Source organism: Phodopus roborovskii, unplaced genomic scaffold (genome assembly GCF_943737965.1).
Source record: "Phodopus roborovskii unplaced genomic scaffold, PHOROB, whole genome shotgun sequence".
In the NCBI taxonomy this organism is placed as follows: Eukaryota; Metazoa; Chordata; class Mammalia; order Rodentia; family Cricetidae; genus Phodopus; species Phodopus roborovskii.
In genome coordinates, this window is record NW_026126549.1 from 20,392,346 (window position 1) to 20,412,510 (window position 20,165).

General features: G+C 48.9%; 1 protein-coding gene across 2 annotated transcripts in view; it reads left to right on the forward strand.

Annotated features, from left to right (window-relative positions):
* Csf1r (colony stimulating factor 1 receptor) overlaps positions 1 to 20,165 on the forward strand; it is a 31,973-nt gene that overhangs the window by 10,514 nt on the left and 1,294 nt on the right. The window contains exons 8-19 of one of the 2 annotated variants that reach the window (XM_051201002.1): positions 116 to 236; positions 354 to 544; positions 2,381 to 2,505; positions 13,679 to 13,805; positions 13,912 to 14,016; positions 14,460 to 14,570; positions 15,495 to 15,657; positions 17,997 to 18,082; positions 18,193 to 18,290; positions 19,097 to 19,219; positions 19,299 to 19,410; positions 20,050 to 20,149. In XM_051201002.1, the coding sequence (XP_051056959.1) occupies positions 116 to 236; positions 354 to 544; positions 2,381 to 2,505; positions 13,679 to 13,805; positions 13,912 to 14,016; positions 14,460 to 14,570; positions 15,495 to 15,657; positions 17,997 to 18,082; positions 18,193 to 18,290; positions 19,097 to 19,219; positions 19,299 to 19,410; positions 20,050 to 20,149 (1,462 nt within the window). Of the gene's footprint in view, positions 1 to 115; positions 237 to 353; positions 545 to 2,377; positions 2,506 to 13,678; positions 13,806 to 13,911; positions 14,017 to 14,459; positions 14,571 to 15,494; positions 15,658 to 17,996; positions 18,083 to 18,192; positions 18,291 to 19,096; positions 19,220 to 19,298; positions 19,411 to 20,049; positions 20,150 to 20,165 lie in introns of both variants that reach the window. The other variant, XM_051201001.1, reaches the window with a different exon arrangement.

Consider the following 20,165-nt stretch of genomic DNA (forward strand, 5'->3'; position numbering starts at 1 on the left):
AGGGTTGGATGTACTAGTAGGAGTGAAGGTAGCAGGCTCAGGGCAGGTGGTCAAGAGACAGAGAGCTCACCCCCAAGGCTCATCCTGCCCTCCTCCATCCTCCTCTCCTCCTCAGATCTCCCAGAGGTCAATGTTATATGGATGCCTGTGAATGGCTCTGATGCCTTGTTCTGTTATGTTTCCGGGTACCCTCAGCCCAATGTGACGTGGATGCAGTGTAGGGGCCACGCTGACAGGTCAGTGGGCTTGGCTTCCCTCCCTAGGCTGAGCATCTGGGTGGAGCACCTATGAGTGAGAGGGGCATGCTAATGTGGAAAACCCCAAAGCCCTGAGTGGAAATCTGTTCTTTCCAGGTGTGATGAGGCCCAGGCCTTGCAGGTGTGGAGAGATGCCCCCTCTGAAGTCCTGAGTCAGGAGCCCTTCCACAAAGTGACCATCCAGAGCCAGCTGCTCGTTGGGACCTTGAAGCACAACATGACTTATGTTTGCAGGGCCCACAACAATGTGGGGAACAGCTCCCAGCCCTTCAGGGCCATCTCTGTAGGTAATCCATCCTCCTTAGACAGAACAGCCATCAGATATGTGGAGACTATTTGTCCCTGAAATAGGAAAAATTAATAAAAGTCTAAAAACTTAGACTGCAAAGCCCTTACTGGACAAAGAGAATTTCTGAGCTCCCTAAGACAGCACAAAAGATAAGGCTAAACGAAGGACTGAGGACTTGACTAGAGGCCTAAGACCAGATAACGCACCACCAACGGTGTCAATACTCCTTTGTCCTAAAGAAAACCAGTTGGCCACTGATTCATGGCTGTAAAATTCCCTGGCACAGGGGATAATTAATTCAATGCCCACTACAATATCCTGTTCAGTTGTATCCTGTTTAAACACACAGTTATTGTTTTACCCTATATAACCATAGAAGCTTTGTAATCTTGAGGCTTTCAGCCTTATGGTCTTTCATGTTAAGTCCCCACCTGCTCCCCTTAGCAGTAAGGCACATTACACTTGCTCCCAAGTGAGTGGGATCCAGGCCATGGCTTGAATAAAGGAAACCTTTACTTTTGTATTTGGTGAGTCACCTCCGTGGTGGTGGTCTTTTTGGGGTTCTAAGAACAGGGCATAATAGTCCCCTCACCTCCAACCCAGGGAGTTTTGCTTGGAGAAGCTCGCAGCCATGCTGAGTGCCACATCTGAGTCACCCTGGCTAGTCCTGAGCCACAGGGCTCCAGTGGTAGCTACATGGAGAGGTTCAGAGCCCCTCAGTAGGGACTGAAGTGCAAAGGCCAATATCGGGGAGTGGGAAAAAAAGAATGAGGCAGAGACACCCAGACAGAGACTGAGGGGATGGAGAGAGACTGAGAGACAGAGAGAGACTAGCAAGGTGGTCCACTAGTCTGGTCCTTTGGCTCCTGTTCCTCTCTGCATTAAAATTCATGTGAGGGAGAATGGAGTTGAATGAAGAAAGACAGCTGTATCCCAAGTTCACTGCTAGAGGGGATGCTTCCTCCACCCTTCTCCAGCTCCCCCTTGTTTCCTGCCCTGCCCAATCCTGAGACATAGTCCTCATCAGGACCATTGTGCAAGGGTTTGCCCAGTGCTGATATGGAGCCCGAATCTGGGCCTAGTCTCACTCAGAAGCCCTTCCTCAGCCTCCCCAGACTACTAAACTGCTAGAATTTGGCACCTACTGTGTCAAGGTCCAGGTGAAGCTCTCAATTCAGATTGATCAGGGCAAGCCCTTGGCTTCTGCTTGGCTTGGGAATCCTGTCACTTACATCCTCTAGTCATTACACTGGAGCAGCTGTTGGCAGGCCTGTTGCCCCTGTTGTCTGCAAACACTGTGCCACTGCTGGTAGTGGGAGTTTTAAGTAGTGAAGCCCCACTGTGATGAATGCTGGCACTGTATCAGGCATCATCTCCATAACCCCTCATCCACTAGCAGCAAAGTCCCTTCATTTTGGAAGGATGACACACCTGAAAGTCCTAGTTTGATGTCACTCATCTACTAAGGGGCTCCTGTCTGGGCATGGAAATGAACTGTGTCTTTCGTACCACATTAAGATAACTAGGATTAGAGGTCAGGAAGGGGAGACCTGGGGCCCCAGAGCCTAGCTCTCAGACTCAATAAGTTGCTGAGCTCCTAAGGCCACACAGAGAAGCAGCAGGAAAGCTGAGGAAGATTTGGGTATAGCTCCCCACCTCCCAGGCCTCTTTGCCCACAGGTGCAAGTGATAAAGCCCCACCACTGGGGTTTTCGTACAAGCAGTGGCTGGGCACTAAGCCAGCCCTGCTAGAGAATTTTCACATACTGGTAGAGGGATGGGACTGAGTACATGTCACCCTGACTGTTCATTCCTCTGTCCTCCTCTTCCAGAAGGATCCAAGCAGTTCCCTGATGAGTCCCTGTTCACTCCAGTTGTGGTGGCCTGTATGTCTGTCATGTCTCTACTGCTGCTGCTGCTGCTGCTGCTGCTGCTGCTGCTCTTGTACAAGTACAAACAGGTAAGCTGGGCAGCAGAGCTGGGCTGGAGAACCCCCTCCCCGAAGGTGGCAGATGTGGATGACTCCTGCTCACACTAGCTCATTCTGACTGGCTATGTTGTAACTAGAGCTCTTCATTAGGCATCTACTGTGTGTCAACATGGGATAACACCAAGGAGCTCCTGGTGTAGTAATCCTGGGCTTTACCATTGGGGGCAGGAGAAGGTGTACAGATAAGGGTGTGCCTAAATGGTGCCTAGCTCTGCCTGGCTCTGCCTGTGGGACCACACGGCAGTGTAAGTTGAAGCTCCTTTCTCGATCTGTAAATTGGGGTTCATGATGGCAGGTTGTTATCAAGATTCTCCAACCTGTATATATAGAGGAGGGATAGGGTGTCAAAGAAATATAGTGTTATGCCCAGTTGGCGGAACCCCAAAAAGACCACCACTAAGGAGATGACTCACTGAATGTAAAAACAAAGGTTCCTTTTATTGTCAAGCTGCAGTAAGGATTCCATTCACTCAGGAACAAGTGGGATACAGCTTACAGCTAAAGGTGGGGGGGCATTTAAAGGGGAAGATTACAAGGCTAGAAGCCCCAAGATTACAAGTTTCAGTTGTTACACAAAGTAAAGCAATAACTATATGTTTAAGTAAGATACAATTGAGCAGAATATTTCAGGGGATATACGTTTGTTAATTATCTCCTGGACCAGGGATTTTTATGACCACGAGTTGATGGCTATCTGGTTTCATTTAGGACAGAGGAGTGTTGACACAGCTAGGAATGTGTTAACTGGACTTTGGCTTCTGATCACATCCTCAGTTCTTTGTTTAGCCTCTCCTTTGTGCTGTCTTAGGGAGCTTAGGAATTTTCTTTTTCCTATATGGGCTTTGTAGCCTAAGTTTTTAGACTTTATTAATTTTTTCTATTTCATTCCTCCCCTTGGCTTCTGCATCAATAACCAAACCCTTGCTTCCTGGCAGGTAATTTGGTAACTCTGGACCATTAACTGAATGGTGCCTTGATGATCCCTCATGAACTGGAGTAGTTTATTAACTATATAGGGGCTGAATGTTAGCAGTAAAAGAAGTATCAGAAGGGGACCTATGAAGGTAGATATCAGGGTGGTTAAGGAGGGGCTCAAGCCCTAAGAGCCACTAGCTGACAGATTTTTCTAGGGATGTGACACCTGTATCTATTGTCATTTTGTTCCCTATGTAAGGGAGTCTCAGCATCTCAACCAGGAAAAAGGGATGATGTATTCTTTCCTGTGCTACTTTCTGCTGACTTTGGGACATTGTCAGGGGTCCAAGAAGGCTGAAATGCTAGTTCAAAGCAAAAAGGCAATTTAGGTAATGGGGTTTTTATCAGAAGCATCTGGTTTGCGGACTCTGTTGAAGAGGCAGGAGTGCTCATATGGGCTGGACTGATTCACATCATCAGAGTCCAGAGTTCACAGCCTCAGTAGCGGATGCTTGGAGAAACCTGTTGGGATATATTCAAGCTAGGAACAGGAGTTAAAACTTAATGTACTTAGTTGGAACTTTCAGGCCCATAGTTTTAGTGATCAGAAAGAGTAAGAGTCCTAAGACCAGGGGAGGAAATCCCGTCCTTAGCAACAGACAGGTGGGATAACAAAAGCTGTACTTATCTGGAGTCCTTTTGACCTGTGAGAAGGGGAATCCAAGCTTTATGACCTTCGATCCTTTGCATTCTCATGCCCAGCACACAGTGGTCCTATGGGTATCAGTAGGAGCTGGAGGTACAGGGTGCAGGGTGAAGGGCAGCACCAGATCATAACCTGTCCCACAAAGACATAGAGCCCATGGTTTTTCCTCTTGTTCAGTCTACTTTTCTCCCTGCCTCTGTGAAGCTGATAACCAGCATATTGCATTGTCCCCCTGCGGTGGCGCAAGGAGAATCGGGGAACTGCTCTTTTTCATAGCAGAGGCCAAAGGCAACTCGTTGGTTGACATGAATGTACATGTTTCTGTGCCTACTGTCTTTAAATTTTCTGGTCTCTGGATGGTAATGCGTTCCTTGGCTACTGGGGGTTGCTAGCTGATCCATCCAATGGACTCACAACCCCAGTCTGTGCAGTATAGTTCCCTGGGGCCCCCAAGTTTAGTTTTCTGGGTCTTGGAGCGGTCATATCCAAGACAGACATAGAACCCTAGGGCCCAGGTTCTTCTACCTCAGCTCCCTGGAAAATTACAGCCATGTCCTGGGAATGGCTCCTGATCACTGATCCCAATCACTGCCCACCAAATCACACATATCTACATACAGGTCGGGAAACCAGGTGTTCTTAGGATGGTTGCTAGATGAGGTGGAATTGGCCAGTTTTCTGGTCCCAGTGTTGATCAGAAGCCAGGTGGTATTGACTGGTAATGTTGGTTGTGGTAGCAGGGGAAGGTGGGCATAGCAGCAGCAGGCATGTCAGGATCAAATTGAGGGTGTGACCTTCCTTTGCAGTTGAAGCTTGAAGGGGTTGGTGGGATGTCTGGAGGTTCCCAGGTGTTTTCCTTGTGGTCCTCAGGGGTGGCAAAGGCATTGGCCAGTCTGGCATGGGGATAGTGGACCCAGGTGATGATGCCATTCACTTTTAGGGCAATTGGTGTTGCCATAGGGACTACATAAGGCCCTTTCTATCTTGGTTCCAGGGTCCAGTGGTGTTGGTGTGTGTGCACAAGGACCCAGTCTCCTGGGTGGAACCTGTGGGCTTCAGGGGGAGCAGCAGCTTCATAGATAGTCCTAAGCTGGGGCCATACCCATTTGTGGGTCAGCTGTAAGGTTTGAATGGACTGGAAGAGGTATTGGTTGTCCAATTCACCCAAGAGTTCAGATTGGAGATTGGGGATAACAGGAAGAGGTACTCTGAACATGATTTCAAAGGGACTGAGGCCCATCTGGTAGGGGGAGTTCCATACTCTGTAGAGAGCAAAGGGAAGGCGAGCCACCCAGTCTGTGCCAGTCTCTATGGTCAATTTAGTTAAGGTCTCTTTTAAAGTTCTATTCATTCTTTCTATCTGTCCTGAACTCTGAGTTCTATGTGCACAATGTAATTTCCAATCTGCCCCTGGTGCAGTAACTATTCCCTAACTTACCTGAGAGGTGGAGGCCAGTCCATTGTCTGAGCCCAACAATGCAGGAAAATTGTACTTGGACAGGATGCGACCAACTGTGCCGTTTCATGCCTGACTGGAAAAACGTCTCTGCCCCTCCCGTGTGAAGTTGCTGCCATTGGTGAACAAAGTCTCTTTGGTATCTATTAGGTTTGATTGGATGCTGTACTCTTGTGTCAGGATTTCTGTGCAGTCATGGATTGGGGCCTCTAGGTTGGGGTCTGGCAGTGAGGTAGCCAGGTTCAGGGAGGTGGGCACATGAAAGGTGATTCTTGCAGGATTTAAGAGCAAAGTCTGATAGTGCACCATACGCAATGCTCAACCAGCAGTCTGGAGGCCGTTTGCACACTCCCTCTAAGGCATGGGGCATGGCTATTGTTAAATTCTGTCCCAGTGTTAGCTTGTCAGTGTCTTTCACTAAAAGGGTGGTAGCAGTAATTATCCATAAGCAGGGTGGCTATTCTGCTGCCACTGGATCAAGTTTCTTTGACAAGTAGACCACTGGTTGCTTTCAGGGACTCAAGTTTTGGGTAAAGACTCTCTGGTTCAGAAGGTGATAGATGAGGAGGGTGGTCCTCTTTTAGCTTCTGGAGGGATGGGGTATTGGTGGACATTGGCCAGTTCAGTTTTTGACTTTAGTTCTACCAAAATTGGGGCCAGTGGCTAGCCAATCCTACGCCACCAGCCTTTGCCCAGGCCTAAGGGTACTTAGCCATTCAGAGATTACAGGCTCGGGGATGGCATTCTCCTCTTGATGTAGCCTGTATTCTCAGACAGGCTGGTGGTTACAAAGATTTGCACAGGGAAACTGTCCTCGTGCCTGAGTTCTGCCCCATGTCTAGAGAAAGAAGTCTGTGCTTTCATTTTGGTGAGGAGGTCCAGCCCCAGTAGAGAGTAAGGGCATTCTGGTATGGCTGGAAAAGAATGGGTTACCCAGCCCGTTCCCAGATTTACTGTTCTTCTGGTAGTCCACCAATAGGGCTTGGTGCCTGTCACCCCTGGCACCCAGGTAGTTTCATTAGCCATTGGCCCTTCTGAATTTTCTGCTCCAGTGTCCACCATAAAATCAATTTTTTCCCCTCTACCTTTAGTGTTATCCTGGGTTCAGGAAGTGAGGGCTGAACTCTGTTTCCCCTAATTGCTGTTGTCTCCTTGAGGGAAGGCAGGGAAGACTCCAGCAGCCTACCTTTTCTTTGGGCAGTGTTTGACCCAATGACCACCCTCTTTCCAATAGGCACATTGCTCTTTCCTTTACCCACGGCCGTTTCTGGGTCCTGACTGAGAGGTGTTGCTTCCAGGGGGCTTTCCCATGTTGGTGGCTAGGAGGATCTCTCAATTCTGCCTAATGGTGGGCTTGTTGCAGTTCCAGGATTCTGGGCAGGCTTTTTTCTTGTCTCGTATCTTCTGTACTATCATGAACCTTCTTCGCCACTGCCGCTAGGTCTCTGAGGTACTTTTTCTCTAATCTCTCTATTTACTGTAGCTTTCTCTTAACATCTTGGGCTGCCCAATTAATGAAAGCAAATATCACGGCCATCTTGGACTTTCCTGCTTCATGATCATACGGGGTATATCTGAGAAAGGCCTCCTGATGCCTTTCCAGGTTCATGGTCAGACTTTTATCTGGACCCTGTCTAACTCATACACCCTACACATTCTGGATGGCTTTTGTACCACCACTCTGAGACCCGCCAACAACGTGGCGATAGACCAGGAGCCTCTCCATACCTTCCTTGGATGGTGTTTAATCCCAATCAGGACATATAGATGGGAAATGGGCATTAATGACCACTGGGTCAGTAGATAGATCTTCTGTAAGTCCTGGAACCAATTTCCGGGACTCTTCCAGGATCCTGTTTCATTCTTCGGTGGGGAGCAGAACCTGGAGGAGCTGCTGACAGTCATCCCAAGTGGGCTGATGGCTAAAGAGAACAGTTTCTAACAAATTAATCAGGTCTTGGGGATTATTTGAGAATAGAATGCTCTGCAAATGCCAGTTATTAGTGGCAAATGGGCAGTAGTGAAAAGGCTGATTTCCTGCAGCATCCAGCGGTCCCTCAGGGCCTAGAGGCTACAGTCTCTGCCTGAAGGGTAGCTGCCCTATGGCTGTGTGTGGCTCACACAGGGCCTCCCGGGTCTCTGGCTGGGTGCTTGACTGGCTCTGCCTGTTCTGCCGCTCTTGGAGGTTCCTTAGAAGGTGAGGGGGACATAAGGAGGGGGAAAGATATCAAATTCATGTGTTTCCCCCTGAAGGATAGATTTAGTGATCCTGGGGACTGCTTCTGCATGACTGCCATCACCTGTAGGGCAGAAGGAATGGGGTGAGGGGAAGAGGGTCCTCTATGAGACCTCGCCAGGTAACTGTGTATGGTATCTGGTCAGGATGTCCAGCATGGATCAGAAGACAGTGTCTTCTACCTGGGCAACAAGGTCTAGTTGGAAAGACCCAGCCAACGTTAAAAGCAGGTCATTCAGATGCACAAAGAGTAGTGCATTTATTCTTATGGACATTTTTACTGTTGTTACGGGCTGTCATCTTCACATCCTTCCAGTGGGCCTGACAAAGGTCTAGCGGGGTAGTGGGGCTCTGTGTCATTGTTATTTGTCAAGGGATTCATTCATAGGATTGAAACAACAAAAATAACACACAGCACAGATGTACAACACAGTAAGACTTGGATGTACAATACAGTACAACAGAGTAAGACTAGGGCCCTATACAGAATCTCCAGACTCTTGCAAGAACCTTCAGATGGCTAGCCAAATACAGGGCAACTTGGTCCTCAATCAGGTCCCCTCCTAGAGTGTGGGTCAGTTCAGCTGCCGGCTGAACCCCCACCCTGGATGAGGAATTGGGGCATCTCCCAACTCCTGACAGGTCTTGCCCTTCTAACATGTCCATCAAGGGTACCATCAACCTGTTTACCTATATTTTGCTAGCGTACCTAGAGGAAAATGCACATTTAACAAACACATGACATTCACAGAAAAACATACACTTAACAAACACAAAACACTCACCAACTGGTTGGAAACAAAACCTTTGGGATCAGGCTCCTGGGGCTTTTGGGGATCTTATGTCCAGTTTGAGGGACCCCAAAAAGACCACCACCAAGGAGGCAACTCACTGAATGTAAAAACAAAGGTTTCTTTGATTACCAAGGATTCAGATCACTCTGGAACAAGTGGAATATAGCTTACAGCTAAAGGCGGGGCTAAAGGGGAAGACATGAGGCTGAAACCCTGGAGATTACAAGTTTCCATGGTAAAGCAATAACCATATTTTTAAGTAAGATACAATTGAGCAGGATATGACAGGGCATATAAATTTGTTAATTGCTTCCTTGACCAGGGATTCCTTTTCTTTTCTTTCTTTCTTTTTTTCTTTTTTTTTCTTTTTTTTTTTTTTTCTTTCTTTCTTTTTTTTTTTTTTTTTTGTTGTTTTGTTTGTTTGCTTTTTTGTTTTTCAAGACAGGGTTTCTCTGTATTGCTTTTTGGAGCCTGTACTGGAACTAGCTCTGTAGACCAGGCCGGCCTCGAACTCACAGAGATTTGCCTGCCTCTACTTCCCGAGTGCTGGGATTAAAGGTATGTGCCACCAATGCCTGACTTACCTAGTTTCCATTAGGACAGAGGAACGTTGACACAGCTGGGTGTGTTAACTGGACTTTGGCCTCTGATCACATCCTCAGTTCTTTGTTAGCCTCTCCTTTGTGCTGTCTTAGGGAGCATAGAGATTTTCTTTTTCCAGTATAGGCTTTGTAGTTTTAGGTTTTTAGACTATTAATTTTTCCTATTTCAGTATCGTTGGGTGGTGGAGCCTGTGATTCCATGCAAGGAGGAAGTTGGCTGCAGACCCAGTTAGCTCATGCATGTTGGGATGGGAGTATGGCTGAAGTTGGTATCTCCTTGACCACACACCAAAGTGGTTGGTTGTTGGGTGCTATTTGCCACCCAGACATGGCTTAGTCACTGTCATGGCTACCTGGTTCTCAGAGATACACAAAATCCTTCCTTATTTGGATCTAAAACTTTCTGTGGTACCCCACCAGCACCAAGATCCTACAGGCCTTTCTGCCTTGGTTGCCTGGCATCACTGATGGTGGTCTAGAACACCTCAACTCTCTCTACTGGGTCATTTCTTAAATAGTTTGCTCCTTCTCATTTCCCATCCACAAAATGTAACTGCCTCTTAAGCAGTCCAAGGCCAGGAAACCTGTGGCCTCAGGCTTCCCTGTTCCCCAGACCCTTTGATGTCCCCTGGCTGAGGTACCCCTGAGGGAAAGATCTGGAAGAGTCAGGGCAGGCCACAGTTCTCTTCTGGACAGCCTCTTCCCAGCTGATGTGGCCCCACCTGTCTATCGCCCAGATCTGGGTGAGAGGGGGCCTGTCTGTGGAAGGGTTCTTTCTGCTCAAGGCTGAGTCACCACAAGAAACCACAACAGTAGGGGAAGGCGGAAAGGGTAGGAGTCGGCTGGCCCTGGGGACAGGGACAAAGGAAGGGAGAATGATGGGTGCAGAGGAAGGACGGGGAGAAGCAGAAAGAAGCCATTGGAGAGATTCTGGGTAGGAGGGTCTGGAGAGCTTGCAGTGGGAGGTGCCCAGGTCTCCATCTTCCCCAGACTCAATACCTGTCCCACAGAACCATTGGCCTGATGAGGAAATTGGGGGGGGGGACAAGATCTGATGTTTCCATGCTCTCTTCAATCCCTGTCAAGAAATCAAGGGAGGACCTGGACTTAGGGATAGCATGAGCAACTGGTGAATTGATCCACAGTGAGGATGTAGCCAGGCCCGGCTTCCAGGAAAGGCTCAGGAAGCCCCTGCAGCTGACATTCCAGTCACCACCCCTGATAAGAAGAAACCTTGCAGGCCACCCCACTTTGACAAGGATGGTCCCCAAAGACCCTGGGGATAGCAAGAATTCCTCAGGTTGTCAGGGATTCAGCACTGGAATCAGACCTGTGAGCTTCCAGCCACACCTCCCTCCCCCTCCTCCCTTCATCCCTTCCCGCATTGCCCTAGTGGAGGTGGGAAGGCTGAGTCAGCCCAGCTGCAGAAAAACAGGGAAGCAGAAGTGGAGAAAAACAGTCCTAGCCACAGAGACTCCTAGAGATGCAAGATAGAAGGGACAGGAGGGGTCACCCAGCCTGAGGGAGTTCCTTCCCAAATCTCATTTCAGCTTCTTTCCTCAAGCTGTAACAAGCAGACACTTTGCTGCTGCTGCTGGTGGTGTTCTGTGTGCTTAGTTTTTTGTTTGTTTGAGGACTGGGTCTTTATAGCTTTGAAGATGGCCTTGGCCTCCTGTAGCTAAGGCTGGCCTTGAACACCCCATCCTCCTGCTTCCATCTACCAAGTGTTAAGACTACAGTGTATGCTGTCATGACCAGCTGGGTGTTCTTTATGTCCAACTGGAAGTTCTTCCCTGTAGTTATGGCAGATCTCTTCTGCTTGTAAGACCTCAGTGACAGGCTACCTCCCCACCAACACTACCCTCACTGAAGCACCCAAGGCCTAGTCCCCAAGGCCTGTCGTCCAATTGGACATGGAGTCGGTCTGTGGGCCCAGTGGCCTCCACCATCCCAGCCCAGCTTCTACTTTGCCCTAAATGGGACTTCCCTCAGCATTTCTCAGGGCAGATCATGGTGTCACACCCTCATGCAGCTGCCCCAGGGGCAAGAAAAGGTGAATCGATCGCATCCCCTGCTTCTCTCTCGATCCCAATCTGAGCTGGGCCGGAAGGGCACAGGGACCCTGAGAGGGACCCGGAGCCAGAGTAAGGTATAATGTGAAGGCGTCCCCTCGTGTCAGAGGGGTCTGCCTCAGCACCTCTTCCTTCTCCCTACAGTTAGGAGATAGCCCACTTTGTGTGTGTGTGTGGGGGGGTCAAGATAGTTTCTCTGTGTAGCTCTAGCTGTCCTGGAACTTGCTCTGTAGTCCAGGCTGGGCTGGAACACACAGAAAAAGCCATCTGCCTCTGCCTCCCAAGTGCTGGGATTAAAGGGGTGCATGACCGTCGCCTGGTGTTAGCCCACTTCTTACAACGCCCCCCCCCCCGACCTCGCTGCATGAAAGCTCCCCTCTCATTTCCTAAGCCACATTGGTCACCTGCCTGAGTCTGTAAGGATCTTACCCTGTTATAAAGCTGTTCAGCATTTGTGTGCTCAGTGCCTAGACAACGCTGGCTGTTGCTGGCTCCTCATAGGCTCTTCTTGCTCATCTCACACCACGCTCTGTCCTGTCACCCTGTGTTGCTGACGTCATGATGCTATATATTTTTTAAATGCTTTAAAACATTAGGCTGGGTGGTGGTGGTGCACACCTTTAATCCCAGCACTGGGAAGGTAGAGGCAGGCAGATTTCTGAGTTAGAGGCCAGCTGGTCTACAGAATGAGTTCCAGAACAGCCTGGTCTACAGGTTTCTCAGAGAAACCTTGTCTAGAAAAACAAAAACAAACAAACAAAAATTGTTAGTATGTATTACTTATGTAATAATGGGTTTCAATATGACATTTTCAAGCATCTTAATGTTGTTAATCACATTCACCCTCCATTGCCTTCTCCGTTCCCCCTCCCTTTCTTTCTCCAAACTCTTTCACTTTAGTGTGTGTGTGTGTTTGTGTGTGTGTGTGTATATGCATGTGTACAGATGTGTATTTGTGTGTGTGTTCCAATATGTTTTGTTAGGGTTGCTTACAGAAGTATAGGCCAGAAGTTACTTACAGGGATGGGCTGAACAACTGAGGAAAACCTCTCTCCCACCCCCAGTAATCTTTAACTGCTTAAAGTTCTTCAGGGAGGGGCACTCGTGAGCCTCTCCATCCTCCATGACAGGTTGTTGATAGCTCCGGCCTGTCCAGGTCTTACACAGGTACTCAGAGCTGTGTGAAGTCAAGAATGCTGTAGCTGTGTCATGCCTGGAAGACTGTACTCATACATTCCACCCCATCCCAGCTCTCACCGTCTTTCCCACAGTGTCCCCTGAGCCTTGGAGGAATACAGATGTCTCATTTGTGGCTGAGCATTCAACAGTCATGTGCTCTGAGCATCTTGGCTAGTCATGAGTCTCTGCAGTTACTGCTGAAGGTTGCAAACAGCAACTTCTCTGACCAAATCTAAGAACAACACTGGTCTATGGAGATAAACAGAATTGTTTAGAAGGTTAATTGGCAGGCATATCCTATCCATTTAGTGAAACAGCAGCTGTATACTCTTCACTAGGGTCAATAAGCTCCCTAGACAGATACTTTTGACCAAGATAACAACACCAGATGTGGATTCCTTCCTGTAGTCTCAATTCCGATCAGAAAGTGCCTGGTTACCAATGGGTTCATCTGTCACGACATTATTTGAAGGTTTCCTATCTATATGTCTAAGTCGAATGCCTCTCTTAGCCATGCAAATGCTAGCCTGGGAACCACCTTAGCACCCAGAGAAGTAAAATTATTAGAGACAGGGTAATGTTTTTAGTGGCTAGAAAGGGGGTGAGGAAGGTAGGGAATTGGTATTCCTGGGTACAGAGCTTGTTTTATAAGATCAAAAAAGTTCTAGAAATTGGTTTCCTATCAGTGTGAATGTGCTTAATACTACTGAGGTGTACACTTGAAAATGTGTGGGATAGTACAATTTCTCTTCTGTATATTTGCCTACAACTGAAAATAAAAGTAGGGCTGGAGGATAGCTTAGTTGTTCAGTATGTGCTTATGCATATATAGGGCCCTTGTCCAGTCCCTAGCACCCCGAAGAAAACCATCAACATAAACCACTTGGATGATAGAATGGACAGGTTTGTGAATGAATGGATAATTCTCAACTTCTACCCTCCACGTTGGCCCAGGAACTATCAAACACAGAAATGGTTTTTGAACAGCTGAGGAATCCGGTTTGGAGAAGGGAAGGTCACACAGTAAGGCAGAATCAAGAACGGACTAGCTTCTGATTCTGTGCCTGCAAGATGCCAGGCTCCCACTCAGCTCACACTGCATTGTCCTCTCCTGCTCTTGGGAATTGAGAATCAAGGCCTGCCTGCTGGCCCATCCACCCCATGCCTCCCTTTCCTTCTGCAGAAACCCAAGTACCAGGTGCGCTGGAAGATCATTGAGAGCTATGAAGGGAACAATTATACCTTCATCGACCCCACCCAGCTGCCGTACAATGAGAAGTGGGAGTTCCCCCGGAACAACCTGCAATTTGGTGAGAGGGTCCTCAGTGCTTGTGATCTCCCATCATCCAGCTGATGGGGACTTCGGGGACCGGATGGGCCTCAGGACCCTAAGGAACCCATGTGTGTGTGTGACAGGTAAGACTCTCGGAGCTGGTGCCTTTGGGAAGGTGGTAGAGGCCACAGCCTTTGGTCTGGGCAAAGAAGACGCTGTGCTGAAGGTGGCTGTGAAGATGCTGAAGTGTGAGTTTGAGGAGGTGCAGCATGGGGGTGGGGTCTGGGAATGGTGTCTGCTGTGACAAGGCTGGCTCTGCTGTCATAGGAGGTGCCTGCCACACTCTAAACTTGTTGGGACCTGGGGGATTTTAAGTTGGGACTTGACTTCCTGATGACCAAGCCTCAGGCTCCTTGTGAACCCTGGTTCTGAGGGTCTTTGTTCACCTTTGAGGAGGAAGGGGCTTTCTGACTGAGCCCAAGGGAAGTTAGGGTGAACAGAAGCCACCTAGGGGAATGACCCTGTCATAGCTTGGCTTCTTCCACTGCAGATTAGCTGGATAACAGGCATTATCCTTCCTCTCCTTCCCCGTCTCTGTCTCTTCCCATCTTTCTCCCTCCCCTCTGTCTGTATTTCTCCTCCCTCTTTTGGATTCTGATCCCTCTGGGTATATGGGTGCTCCATCTTGCAGCCACGGCTCATGCTGATGAGAAGGAGGCCCTAATGTCAGAACTGAAGATCATGAGTCATCTGGGACAGCATGAGAATATAGTCAACCTCTTGGGAGCCTGCACTCATGGAGGTGAGAAATGGGCAGGAATAGGGGATTCATGGTCTTGGTATCCAAGGGTCCCTGGACATCTGGCTCCAGTTCCCCTTCTCATCTGCTCTAAGTGTCTGTAGCATCACTGCTTCCAAATCTTTAACATTCCTAGCCTGTACTTACAGTCAGCGGGGAGCTGCTCATGGGTGGTTGATATAGGCAGTTATGTGCAGCTCCCTGAGCCCACTTACAGATATTTAACATGAAGCCCCAAATCTACCTTTCTCCCAAGATTTATCAGCGTTTGTTTGGTTTGTTGTTTTTTGTTGTTGTTTGGTTTTTTGTTGTTTGTTTTGTTTTTCTTTTTTAAGACAGGGTTTTTTTTTTTTTTTTTTCCTGTGTAGCCCTTAACTTTGTAGACCAGACTGGCTCCAAACTCAGAGATCTGCCTGCCTCTTCCTCCAGGGTGCTAGGATTAAAGGCATGCACCATGCCTGGCTTAGATCTACCTTTTATGAAGCTCCTACCCCCAGATGTACATGCCCTAAGTCTCCAAGTCACTTTTCTCCTCTTCGTTATATAGCAACTTCATCCCATACTGAACTGCCGTTCTCTTCTAAATAAAGAACTTAGGCGAATTTCCCCTCTTTTTGAAACAGTCTCATTTTAATCTAGGCTGGTTTGGAATTTCCTACATGTAGCCCAAGCTGACCTTAAACTTGCTGTCTTCTTGTCTTAGCTTTCTGAGGGCTAGGATTTACAAGCGAGCATCATCATCACACTAGGCTAGACTCTTTTTTGAGAGTTTTGTTAAGTTTCCATAATGCTTTACATAGATAGGGTTATTTAAGCACCGAGAAGCCTGCTTCCAGAGGCAGGATTATAACTCAGAGGCCCTGGTTCACATGGGGAGTGAACCCTTGGGGTGCATCTCTCTCTCTCTCCCACTTCTGGCTGCCTTAGGGCCTGTCCTGGTCATCACTGAATACTGCTGCTATGGTGATCTACTCAACTTCCTGCGGAGGAAAGCTGAGGCCATGCTGGGACCCAGCCTGAGTCCTGGTCAGGATCTGGAGGGGGACTCCAGCTACAAGAACATCCACCTGGAGAAGAAATACATACGCAGGTATGTATTTCTGCCCTGGCAAAGAGCAGGGCAGAAAGGAGGCCACCATGAAAAGGGGGTCCCATACATCCTGTGTGTCATGAGGAATACCTACCCCAGGCTCTAAGGAAACGCTGCTTTCTTACAACACATCCCCATCGTTCAACAACTATCTGAACACTTACCAGGCATGTGGAAGGTGATGGGTTCATGAAAATATCACCTTCAAGTGTGGAAAGACTCTCCCAGGTCTACACATGGAGGGCTGGCCAGAGACGGGGGGGGGGGGGAAATGTGTGCTCCTGTTTGTGCCAAAGCTTGTCTGTGAGGGCTGCAGGACACATAGTTCATTCAGGAATGGCCAACCTGTCTCCACACTCTTCATGGAAAAGCAAGAACAGAGTCTATTTGTTGGTTGGAGGTACCAAAACAGCCTGGCCTGTGTGAAGTCCCTGGTCCACTCAGGCTTCAGTTTCCCTGGGTGAGCCAACAGAATGGTGAACCTCTCAGGGTCTTCTGCTGGTTTTGGATTCCTGGAAGCCACCAGAGACTATGGACAGAGCCACATGGGGAAGCAGAGAGAGGAAGAAATAAATTTCATGTTGCCCATGAATGGGACAGAGGGGGAACCTGGGCTAAGCCTGCTGTGTTTTAATTTGGAGTCTCCTTTCTGGGTTATGGTGGGTGTGGCCCTTGTACTAGATCAGGCCATACTCAGAACCAGGTGTTGCTGGATTTTCTTGTCCTGCCAGATAATTCTGCCACTTCATACCCAAATAAGCACACAAAGACATATTATAAAACTGTTGGCTGATTTCTTAGGCTTCTTACTGGCTAGCTCTGTCTTAATTATTAACCCATTTCTATTACTCTATGTATTCCCACATGGTATTGGCTTATTGGAGAATGCCCATACCTGTTACTCCTTTTGGTCCACATGGTGACTCTCCTCAAAGTCTCTCTGCCTACCTTTCTGAGAATTCTCCCCATCTCTTAGTCCTGCTTATATTCCTGCCTGTATAGGCCAAACAGTGTTTCATTCATCAACCAATAAGAGAAACATATACAGAAGGACATTCACAGTCAACAAGGGGAGCATGCTTCTGGTGAAGGCACTGGCTGCTGCTGAGCCCGGAGAAACCAAAGGAGAAGGTGGTTCCCCAGTTTCCTTCAAGCGTACAGACAATCCCTAGTGTGGGACATTTCAGTCCTACCTATGGGCCCCAAGTTATGCTCTTGTAGAATTATGGTTTCCAGAACAAGGAGATGTTGGCTGTGCCGTGGATGGATCCTAACAGAGACCCTAGTTTCTCTCTGGAAGCAGCGTGCTGGCAAACCAGATCTGGCTGAATGCTGAGCACCAGCAGTGGCTGTTCAGGGTGGGGCTGTGCATCTGCAGGTGCCTTATCACCCACAGCAAGCACCTGGGTGTCCCTGGTATTATTGCCTCTCTACCCAAACCTACAGAGGTACAATCTTCCCTGAAAGAGACTCCCTGGGGCTCAGATGCCCTAAGTCAGTTTAATCTCTGCTCTAGGCCTGGGCAAGTTTAATGCTATGAGTGGCTGCCTGGGGCAATGGGGAATGTTAAAACTTCTCCAAGTAGTTGGTTTAAAGTATATGTATGAGCGTGTGTCTGTGTGTGTGAGTACCATATGTGTTTCTGATGCCCACAGAGGCCAAGATAGTGTCAGATACCCTGGAACTAGGATCACGGGCAGTTGGAGCCACCGTGGTTCACAAACCAAGCCCAGATCCTCTGAATGAACAGCGAGTGCTCTCACGCCATCTCTCCAGGCCTCTTCCTGTGTATCTTTAAATGTTTTGTCTTTATATATATTTATTTGTAATGTGTATGTATAAGCTGATTCTCTCTCCTTCATATGGGTACCCTGGGATTGGGCCTTTACCCCAAGCTATAGTGCCACCCTCCTGGAGTGATTTTTAACGAGAAGCCAGCTAGTGAGATGCTGTGTGGAAAGAACAGGGAAGGGGCCTGGAATGTACTCCTATCTCAGCATTGCTGCTAGCACAACATCTGATTCCCATCTTTGAGGATGGAGAAGGAAATCCCAGGGGCATGTTGGTTTAGGAGCAATGAAGACCTTCCACAAGCAGAGTTGACCAATGACAGAATGGGGCGTCTCTGGCACTGGGAATGGCTAAGAAGGGCACAATGATTGCTTAAGTTGAATGTGGCATGGGGCCTTCCTTGTCAACAGGGACACTCAAGCTGAACTTGAGGTTCCTTCCCCTCTGCTCAGTGACTAAGGGAGTCCACGGGGCAGCTGGAGGACAATGCCTGGGCTAGGCTACGCAGTGACGGCATTGATCACTTCCCAATTCTCTTTCCTATCCAGGGACAGTGGCTTCTCCAGTCAGGGTGTAGACACCTATGTGGAGATGAGGCCTGTATCTACTTCTTCAAATGACTCCTTTGAACAAGGTTTGGAGGGACCAGGATGAGGGTAGAGAAGGGTAGATGGGCCTAGGAGCTGGGGACTGGGGCTGAGGAGGAGCAGGGTGTGACAGGGTTGCCTTGATGCCTCTTCCTAGATCTGGACAAAGAGGCCAGCCGGCCACTGGAGCTCTGGGACCTGCTCCACTTCTCCAGTCAAGTGGCTCAGGGCATGGCTTTCCTTGCTTCTAAAAATGTGAGTCTTGGTGAGGGAGGAGGAATTCCTACTGACTGTGGGGATGAAGGGGAGGGAAGGGGCCCGTGAGAAGCAATGGAGGAGTGTGAATGTGAGGGAGTAAACGGGCAAGGTACAGGGGGCCTCAGGAGGCAGTGGGAGGGCACAGTGCTCAAGGAGGCTCCTGGAGGCCTGGTACTGGCCTTTACATGCCTGTTTCCCTATGTGGCCACGGACAGGCTTAACAACTGTCTTCCACAGCAGAGTGAGCGAGGCAATAGTAGCTTCTCTTCATGAAGCACAGTCTTGCTGGCTCAGAACTCAAGGGCTCAGACCGCTACCCTAGAACAGATGAGAGGGGCAAAGGCTTGCTCCTTGCTGTGACGGTTCAGATTCTGTAAGTCTCAGATCTGTGTCTACAAAAAAATGGGCATCCTCACGAATTGTGTAGGGGGGGGTCTAATAGGTTATTATGCATGCAAATACTTGGAGAAGCACCTGGTGTTGTATGCTCAGAGGTGGCAGCTGCTGGTGTTAGCAATATTGTGGACCAGAGTTTGCTCATGGCATGGGTACTCATTGCTTCTGAGGTCGCAGCGGCCCAGCTGTTACTGCTGCTCTGAGGGCAAGAGGAGTGCGGGAGACAGGGCTGTGGGGCTTTCAAAACATTTAATTGGCCACATTGAATTCTCAGACCTCAGACCTGCACAGGTTTGGACAGCAGTGGACTATTGATTCTACTCCCTCACCAGGGACCCAAGACCTCATGTCCTCCCTCCCGGGCCTCAGAGATAGCTATAAACAGACTAATCTTGTGTTTTCCTCAGTGCATCCACCGGGATGTAGCGGCTCGTAATGTGCTGCTGACCAGCGGACATGTGGCCAAGATTGGGGACTTTGGGCTGGCTAGAGACATCATGAATGACTCCAACTATGTCGTCAAGGGCAATGTGAGTGCTGAGAGGGAGTGTGGCTGGCTGGGCAGGCTGTGGAGTCACAGCCCCAAGTGACACAGGACTGTCTCCTCAGGCCCGCCTGCCTGTGAAGTGGATGGCCCCAGAGAGCATCTTCGATTGTGTCTACACAGTTCAGAGTGATGTGTGGTCCTACGGAATCCTGCTCTGGGAGATTTTCTCGCTTGGTAAGCTGTTAAGCCTGCTTCGGGCATAGCCTAGGGCTGACCTGTCTTTGGCTGACCCCACTGTCTTGAACCTCATGGATGAAATCTATTCACGGACATATGGTGTCCAAGACAGAGCAAAGGCCAAGGGATGGAGAGGGCTCTTGAACCAGCACAGCACCTGGGTGTGATTCAAGCCCTCCAGACAATGCACATTTCCTGAGTCCTTCCCTCACTTGCCTTTGCCCAGCAGGTGTTATCTAGACTGCTACCTGTCAAATGACATTGAAGATGGCACTAGTCACCATCTAGCTTCCATTTACTGGGAGTAGGCACAGGGCCCTTATGCTGAGTCCTTACCTGTACTACCAAGCACTCTGGCATCACCTCTTTACGGATTTATAATCCAGGCTTCATTCAGTCTCCTTACAAAGCCTGTGCGGACTCTGTGGTTGGTAACGAGGGGCTGGTTGAAGGCTGTTAGCTCCCAAAGCCCAAGCTTACTTACTACTTAATGTCTCAGCTAGGGAGTCCTGGTATGTGAGTAGTTTCCGCTCTAGGACTACAGCTGGGCTGGGGCTTTTACACTCTGCCTGAGATGCACGTAGGTGAGGAGGGGAAACCAGTGGTGTCTCTTATATGTGCTCCTGGCCTTTGCAGGTCTGAATCCCTACCCAGGCATCCTGGTGAACAGCAAGTTCTACAAACTGGTGAAGGACGGATACCAAATGGCCCAGCCTGTATTTGCACCAAAGAACATGTATGCAAAGGGACCC